The 8891-nt window shown below is 43.8% G+C and overlaps 1 protein-coding gene across 1 annotated transcript; it reads left to right on the plus strand.

Annotated features, from left to right (window-relative positions):
- The first annotated feature begins 5247 nt into the window (after nucleotides 1–5247).
- On the plus strand, nucleotides 5248–5922 carry LOC142635395 (uncharacterized). Its single transcript, XM_075809555.1, has one exon. The coding sequence runs from the start codon at nucleotides 5248–5250 to the stop codon at nucleotides 5920–5922; it is 675 nt and encodes a 224-aa protein (XP_075665670.1).
- Nucleotides 5923–8891: the final 2969 nt, after the last annotated feature.

Raw genomic sequence — 8891 nt, forward strand, 5'->3', positions numbered from 1 at the left:
TACCAATGTTGGAACAAAGAATGAATGAGAAACGGTTCCACAAGACATCCGATTATCCGAAGAATCCGAACATTTATGTCCAAGAACAATAAGTGCAGTCTAAAGCATTAAAGATAACCCTTTAAGAAAGGAAGACATATATAAAATCCTTTACTTTTGCTTCCTCATGAATCCTACATAGATATTGTTTATGTGTTTTAACTTTTGAGCCATTATTCGCAGAACCTAACAAAATTCTGAACACCTATGCTATGCTATAAACAATTGAACTTAGATATGTGCCGGGAGCATCAAGTAATTGCCTAAATTTATAGGGCTAAAGTGTTCAATCATGCAAGCTTGACCCATGTTTAGGCGCATCTAGTTGCACTGATAGGCCTGAATTTGCCAACATTATGCTTTATTGGAATAGAATATAGGAGAATGCAATAGTACTCGTACACATGATTAATAAACATAGTACTATTGAAGAGTCGTCTAGAACAAGAGAAGTGCAGAAACGTGTTTCTACAACTTCCCCATGATTAGTACATCTCCATACTTCTCATTTGTTGATGGGGACAACTCTGCAACCGTTATTATTTTTTTTTTAAAGAAAATTTTGATAATAAAAATAATTACATATTACCATAACGTAATTTGAGTCATTTATACTTTTGTCCATTTTATGGTTTTAAAAGTATCACTTTTCCTATATGAAATTAATTATGTATTACAAAGAAAAATCCAAGCTTGTGTCTACCATTAAAATTCAAAAAAGCATTACAAAATACATAACCAAAAATCAAAATCTGGCCTATATGTGTGTGTGTGTGTGTTTCTCAAATAAAAAAAAAAAAAAAAAATCTGGTCCCTCTCTCTCTTTCTTCACAGTATTCAATCACTTAAATTTTAATAAAATTTATCTAATGGAGCTGTAGGTAAGACATTAAAATGCATCAACCTTGTAACTGTTTTTCTTAAGAACTTGGTAGTAGAATTTTATTTTATTTTTTACGTGTGGTGATGTCTGAAATCTCAGTAGATCACCTAGCCTACACACACACACACACACAAAAAAGCTTTGAAACAGAACACTCGCAACAAGAGGCTTGAAAGCTTGAATATTTCTTAAAGCTATCAGAACATTCCTCAAAGTCCAAAACAAACTCCAAAATTCTTCACACCGCCAGAGTCTTGAGGCTCAAGGGCCCAAGGCTTCACCTCTCTTGGGCTGTCATTGCATCACTACTTGGACGAACCTTTTCTACTTTCATTTCGTAGAAAGGAAAAGGGGAGGGAAAGAAAAAGGAACGGGGAAAGAAAGTACTTCCTCGAGCGTATTTAGATAAATAGAAGAAGAGAAGGAAAAGATGTGAAGTAATTTATAATTTTATAATTTTAAATTATAAATTAATAAGGATATAAATGTTATTTTACAAAAATAGTCAAGACCTTTGAAAGGTATAAGAGTTATTTTAGGAGGAAAAAAATGAATTCTAGGAAAACCTTTTCGCTCCCATTCTTCCTCTTCGTGTTTTCATTTCTAACCAAACAAATGAAAGTCATTCTTTTCTTTTCTTTTCCTTCCTCTTCCATCAAACCAACAAAACCTTAATTTCTTCACACTAGAGTGGGTAGGAATTCCCTTTAGCTTTGGAAGATTGTGCTATTTCGCAGTGTCCCACAAAAAGTGTCTAAACCTTTGATTTTGTATCGCTAGATTGGGCCCTCTACGACGTTTGGGCAGAACCTTTTCCTTTATTGGATCTTGCAATGAGCACCCTTAGTTTATTTAAGAAAGTAATGGCTTTAAGAGAAACGGAAAAAATTGAGTGAGTCGTTCAAATGGGCTTTACCCCTACTGAGATGAAGTTCGTCTTTGATGAGAGGAGGCTTAAGTCAGTGGCAAGGCCATATCTAAGGTAGGTTAGTCTCTTAGGGCGTTGTTTGGTTTAAATGAAGAGGCTGAGTCCTTCGAATCACTCAAAATATCGAAGCCGACTTGGAGAGAAGCATTTTGATAAAGTAAGAGCAACCACATCAGTTTATCTAAAATCTTCTAAAATACAAAAAAATTATTAATTTTACACATTTTGAGTAAAAAAACACACACATCAGTGGGTGTAAAAATATGCAAAATTGTGCAAATCCATCCACGAGCTACAGTAACCGTGTATATTTACACGGTTACTGTAGCTTGTTTAGATTATTTTATTGATTTCCGTTCGCTCGTTTTTTTCTCTCTCCTCTCCGTGCTCAACAAACAGCTAACTGCTCATCATCTTCTTTTTCCTCAGATGCACACAAACACACCCGCACACAAACCCATCCACACAGACAAATCAACACAACACAGAGATACACTTGCTAAAAAAAAAAAAAAAAAAACAGAGATACACAAACAAGATCAGTGCTTGATCGGTGCTTGACTGGATTGGAGCTCGTGGATCGTGGATCGGAGCTCGTGGCTCATGGATCGTGGATTGGAGCTCGGATAGTGGATCGAAGCTTGGAGCTTGTGGAACAGAGCGGATCGGAGCTTGGATCAAAGCTCAGAGCTTGTGGATCGGAGCGGATCGGAGCTCGAAGCTTGTGGAACAGAGCGGATTGGAGCCAGGGAGTTGATCGAGAGGCAGAGTTTTTCAGGGAAGAGGGAGAGTTGATTTGGAGGGAGAGTTTTTCAGGGAGAGGGAGAGTTTTTCAGGGGAGAGGGTGGGTATAGAGAGAGAGAGCAACACACAGAAATGGGTAGAGAGAGAGAGGCGCGTATATATATCGGTAGTTAGAGAAATAATAAAAAAATGTGAGAAAATTGATTATTTAATTAAAAGATGTGTAGAATAGATGTGGGTGTTTTGTAAAATTGAATGTGTAAAATAGAAAAAGTAGGTTTTTAGTATAAAAATGAATGTGTAAAATAAACGAGTTGATGTGGTTGCTCTAAGGGAGAAATACCTGGTTGCTCTAAGGGAGAAATACCAAGTCCCTAAGTCCTAAGGGTGGTGTTGTCTTGAGGCTTCCTAATCGTGACGAGAGGGACTATTCATTTGAAGTAGAGGGTGGCTTGGAATTATACAAAGCGGACCTTCAAGCAAGTCTGATAAAAATATTTTCCCTGATTAAAAGAATAGAAATAAAAAATATTTATTATATCACTCTTTTTTATATACACTTATTATCCTTTAATTGTACCTAAACTATCAATGTTATCAACTATTTCTATGGAGGTACTGAATCTACAACAGTTAAAATACATAGTTTTTGCAATTTTTCTTTCAAAATACCTAGAAGACAATTAAAAAAAAAATGTTAATATCCTTCATCTTTTTATGTTACTGACAGACTTACTATCCGTTTGACAATTTTTGTCCTCGACTAGTCCTTCAAGGACCTTTTTTATTTTGTTATCTGATAGTGACGTTTTTTACAACCTGTCAATACGTTAAGGAGGCTGACGGGAATATACAACCCGTCAGCCAGTCTTATTAGGATGCCTCATTTTGACGTTTGAGGCCATACCCCTTACGTAGCGACGTTAGGCTAACGGATCAAGCTGACGACCTTGGTTGTAAAGGTCCTTGGCTGACGTTCTTTGTGGAGACATACATAGGCTGACGACAGTGTAGGAGGTATGCGTGGGCTGATGACCTTGGCAGGTAAAAGCTGAAGGAGTAATCCAACCTTCATTCTTAGCCTATTTTGACTTCTACATACGTGAATATAAGGAAAGTTCTTGCGCTACACGTTCGACTTTAGTCAAGAAGATTCCTTTAAGGAAAGGGCTCTATACAATAGGCAAAGATCCACGAATTACTCTTCTAAAAGGAAAGTACTTCTTCACCAAGGTGTTTATTTCGGCCCCATACCACTATATATACCCCAAAAACCCTCATGACCCAAAGGTACGCACAATTACCTCAACTCTTGCACTCTAGGGTTGTTTAAAAGACTCTAACTTGATCGTCGGAGGGTTTTTGGCCGGCTCCACACCGGTGCTCTCTGTTCGATCATCTATTTTCTCTTCGCAGGTGTTGCTTCGATCTGAGGAGTATTCGCAGCTTACTGGTGATTTCTTCGGCATCATCAGTTGGCGCCGTCTGTGGGAAACGAAATTTTTGAGTATCACAGCCTTGCTCTATTCCTGAGACAAAAAGTTGCATGGTACTCACTCGATCGATGGCAACAAACAAAAATCAAGGCGACGAACCGCACGCCACAGCTCTAGAAAGGCAGGTCCAAACGCTTGCAGCGGCGGTTGAGCGCCTCACCAAGCAGAATCATAATCTGGAGGAACAGTTGCGACAAAGGACTGCACACCAGAGTGCACCGGAGGAAGACCAGGAAGATGCTAGCCCAGAAGGAAGGAATGCGGAAGGACCTGAGGGCAGCAACGCTCCGACTAGACCGGAGCGACAAGAAACCAACCGACCATCCGTCTCGGACACCTTGCCGACCCACATCGCTGCTGAGATGCAGGAGATGAGGGAACGTATGGACGTAATGATGAACGCCCTCAGAGGACGAGTATCTAGCAACCTGGACGACCTAGTCCACAGGACGGATTCGCCTTTCACAGCGCTCGTGAATTCATGCCCTCTTCCTCCAAAGTTTCGCATGCCACACGTGGAGAATTACGACGGATCCAAGGACCCGTTGGACCACTTGTAATCCTTCGTAACCCTAATGCATCTTCGTGGCGTACGTACGAAATCATGTGCAGTGGCTTTTCTCACCACCTTGAAAGTGGCCTCGCGAGGGATTGGTACAAGAGGGCCGACGCCCAATTCCATCGGCACTTTTAAGGAACTAGGCGCACAGTTCGTATCACACTTTATTGGAAGTCACCGACACAAGAGATCTACTGCGTGTATACTGAGTATTAAGCAACGAGAAGACGAGACATTAAGGTCATATATAGCCCGCTTTAACAAGGAATCCCTCTCGATAGACGAGGCAGATGACAAGATACTTGTGGCAGCATTCATGAACGGGCTATGAGAGGGTAGGTTCTTATTCTCTCTATGCAAGAATGACCCAAAGACTATGTCCGATGTACACTACCGGGCGACGAAGTACATGAATGCGGAGGATGCTTTGCTCGCCCGAGAGGACAAGCCCAGAAAAAGGGAAAGACAAGAAGATGCACAACCAGACAAGACAAAAAAGGGCGAGAACCAGAGAGCGACGAGATGATCGGCGACCCAAGCCGCCATGTGAAGATTCACGAACTTCACTCCCTAAATGCGCCCATCGACCCAAAGGTCGATGCGCATTAAAGATGAGGAAACTTTGGCCTTTCCCGACAACCGAAGGAGACCCCAACAGAGACTCGAGGGACAACATCGCCGTTTTCATCAAGATCACGGCCATGACACCGCCGATTGCTACGACTTGAAACAGCAAATAGAAGCTCTTATTAGGCGAGGAAGGCTGCAGAGGTTTGTCAACAAGGAGAGGGCGGACCCGTCACAAAATCAAGCCACTCGACGAGACAATGATCGCCCCAGGCAACCTGTAAGAGATATAAGGATGATTGTAGGAGGCACCATGAAGGCCGGATCTTCCAAGAAAGCCCGAAAGACGTACATCAGAACGGTCCAGAACGTCCAGACGGCAAGTCCCGCGCTTGAAAGGTCACGGATTGACAATCCCCCCATTGAATTTTCAGAAGTAGACGCCCGGCGCCTTCATCATCCCCATGACGACGCTTTGGTCGTCACTATACGGGCAGGAGACTACAACATACACCGAGTTCTCGTAGACAACGGTAGTTCAGCAGACATCCTTTACTATCCCGCTTTCCAACAGATGGGAATTGAAAAGGAACGACTAATTTCGGCTAACGCCCCGCTCATTGGCTTTGGAGGGGCGAGGGTACATCCCCTTGGCATTGTCACTTTAGTGGTAACCATTGGAGACTACCCACACAGGTCACCCTGAATGTAACATTCCTGGTAGTCCATTGCTCGTCGGCTTACAATGCCATCATAGGACTTCCAACCCTCAACTCATGGAAAGCCGTAACCTCGACATACCATTTGATGATAAAATTCCCTACTGACCATGGAATTGGAGAATTGAGAGGAAATCAAGTATCCGCACGAGAATGTTACGTGGCCATAATGGAGATGAAAAATCACATTCAAGCCATGAACATAGAGGAACGTCGGGTGGCGACAGAGCCTGTCGAGAGACTCGAAGACGTACCTCTCGACGAAACCCACCCGGAGCGAACGACAAAAATCAGCACCCTGGCCAACCCGGCGATTCGTCAAAAACTTGCAACTTTCTTGAAAGAAAACAAAGACGTATTCGCATGGAGTCACGAAGACATGCTAGGAATTGACCCGTCAGTCATGGTGCACAGATTGAACGTGTCGCCATCTTTCCCGCCCGTCCGACAGAAGAAAAGAACCTTTGCCCAAGAAAGAGATCAAGCAATAGCAAAAGAATACCGCAAACTGTAAGAAGCTGGATTTATCAGGGAAGTGTATTACCCCGATTGGTTGGTGAACGTCGTGATGGTCAAAAAGAACAACGGGAAATGGAGGATGTGCGTCGACTTCACGGACTTAAACAAGGCATGCCCCAAAGATAGCTACCCCCTCCCACGGGTCGACATCTTAGTGGATTCTACGGCCAAACATCAGCTGCTGAGCTTCATGGATGCATTTTCCGGGTATAACCAAATCCGAATGGACGAACCTGATCAAGAGAAGACTTCGTTCGTAACAAGCCAAGGCCTCTTTTGCTACAAGGTCATGCCCTTCGGCCTGAAAAACGTTGGCACAACCTATCAGAGGCTCATGAACAAGATGTTTGCACGCCAGATTGGAAGAAACGTCCAGGTATATGTCGACGACATGCTGGTCAAAAGTCAAAGAGAAGAAGCTCACCTGGAGGATCTTAAGGAAACATTTGATACTCTTCGCTCCTACAATATGAAGCTCAATCTAAGCAAGTGTGCCTTTGGAGTGACGGCAGGAAAGTTCCTAGGATATATGGTATCCCAAAGAGGGATCGAGGCCAACCCGGACAAGATTCAGGCCATTATGGGGATGGCCCCTCCTAAAAATATCAAGGAAGTACAAAGCCTCAATGGCAGGGTCGCTGCACTTAGTAGATTTGTATCGAAGGCGGCAGATAGATGTCTACCTTTTTTCCGAACGTTGAAAAAATCCTTTGAATGGACGGCCGAGTGTCAACAAGCATTCGAAGATCTAAAGGCCTACCTCTCTTCGCTGCCGTTGCTAAGCCCCTCACAACCAGGAGAAGAACTATTCCTCTATCTGGCCGTTTCCCCAGCAGCTGTCAGTGCGGCCTTAATCAGAGAAGACGACAAGGTTCAGCGACCCGTGTACTACGCGAGTAAGGCATTGCATGGTGCAGAAGAAAGATATCCTCCCATGGAAAAACTTGCCTTTGCTTTGGTTACAGCGGCCCGTAAACTCAAGCCATATTTTCAAGCCCATACAATAGTCGTCCTAACTGACAAACCTTTGCGGCGAGCAATGGGCAGCCCTGCGGCTGCCGGACGAATGGCGTTGTGGTCAGTAGAATTAAGCGAATTTGATATACAATATCGCCCCCGCATTGCCATCAAGGGACAAGCGGTGGCCGACTTCATTGCGGAGTTCACCAGCGCGGAAGGCGAAGAGGAAAAGAATCCCCAATGGAACATTTTCACTGACGGATCGTCCAACAAGAAGGCTGGCGGGGTAGGGGTCGTACTTAAATCTCCGGAAGGCGACGAGCTCAAATGTATGATTCGCCTCGATTTTCCTACAACTAACAATGAAGCTGAGTACGAAGCCCTGATAGCAGGTTTAGACCTTGCCCAAGTTGTAGGAGCCACGAACGTGGTTGTCCACTACGACTCCCAAGTCGTCACAAGCCAGGTCAACGGTGAGTACGAGTGCAAGGGTGAAAGAATGAAAAAGTACTGGGAGCAAACGAAAAAGAGAATAGATGGGCTGCAAGCCAAAATAGTCCAAATTCTAAGAGGAGAAAACGAACATGCCGACCGACTTTCCAAAGTCGCATCTGCGGAGCCTATGATTACCATTGACAAGGTACTTTCTTTTACTCAGTCCTCACCGTTAATCGATGTTGTTAGCATACAGGAAATTGGTTTCGAAAAAAATTGGACCACGCCCTTGATTTCCTACCTAAAAGATGGCACGTTACCTGATGAGAAGGAGGCTGCCAGGAAGCTGAAGGTCCGGTCTGCACGGTTTGTGTTGATAAAGGACGTCCTCTACAAAAGGGGCTTTTCTCGACCATACCTAAGGTCCGTAGACCCCGAAGAAGCAAGCTATGTTATGAGAGAAGTACACGAAGGGATATGCGGCAACCACTCTGGATCACGGTCATTGGTACAAAAGTTGATTTGGGCTGGATACGATTGGCCGACAATGCAAAATGACGCCCAAGTTTATGTAAGAGCTTGCGACAAGTGTCAAAGGTTCAGCAACATCATTCGGCAACCGGCGGAAGAATTGACCCCCATAACCGCCCCATGGCCATTCGCCCAATGGGGGTTGGATATCATGGGACCATTCCCGATGGCAGTAAGGCAGCTGAAGTTCCTCGTCATCGGCATTGATTACTTCACCAAATGGGTTGAAGCTGAAGCCCTAGCCACAATCACTGAAAAGAATATAAGGGGTTTTGTATGGAGAAACATTGTTTGTAGGTATGGAATTCCATGAGTCTTAATTTTGGACAACGGTAAACAATTTGACAGCGACTCCTTCCGAGCCTTTTGTTCAGAGTTAGGAATCAAGAACCATTATTCCTCCCCAGCCCATCCTCAGGCAAACGGACAAGTGGAAGTCACCAACCGATCCTTGCTTCGAATCATCAAGACTCGGCTCGAGGGGGCAAAGGGCGTATGGCCTGAGATGCTA

Source organism: Castanea sativa, chromosome 5 (assembly GCF_040712315.1).
Source record: "Castanea sativa cultivar Marrone di Chiusa Pesio chromosome 5, ASM4071231v1".
In the NCBI taxonomy this organism is placed as follows: domain Eukaryota; kingdom Viridiplantae; phylum Streptophyta; class Magnoliopsida; order Fagales; family Fagaceae; genus Castanea; species Castanea sativa.

What these genes read in the sequence shown, in the direction of transcription:
- LOC142635395 (XM_075809555.1), top strand. Translation starts at nt 5,248, where the DNA reads ATGCGCATTAAAGATGAGGAAACTTTGGCCTTTCCCGACAACCGAAGG.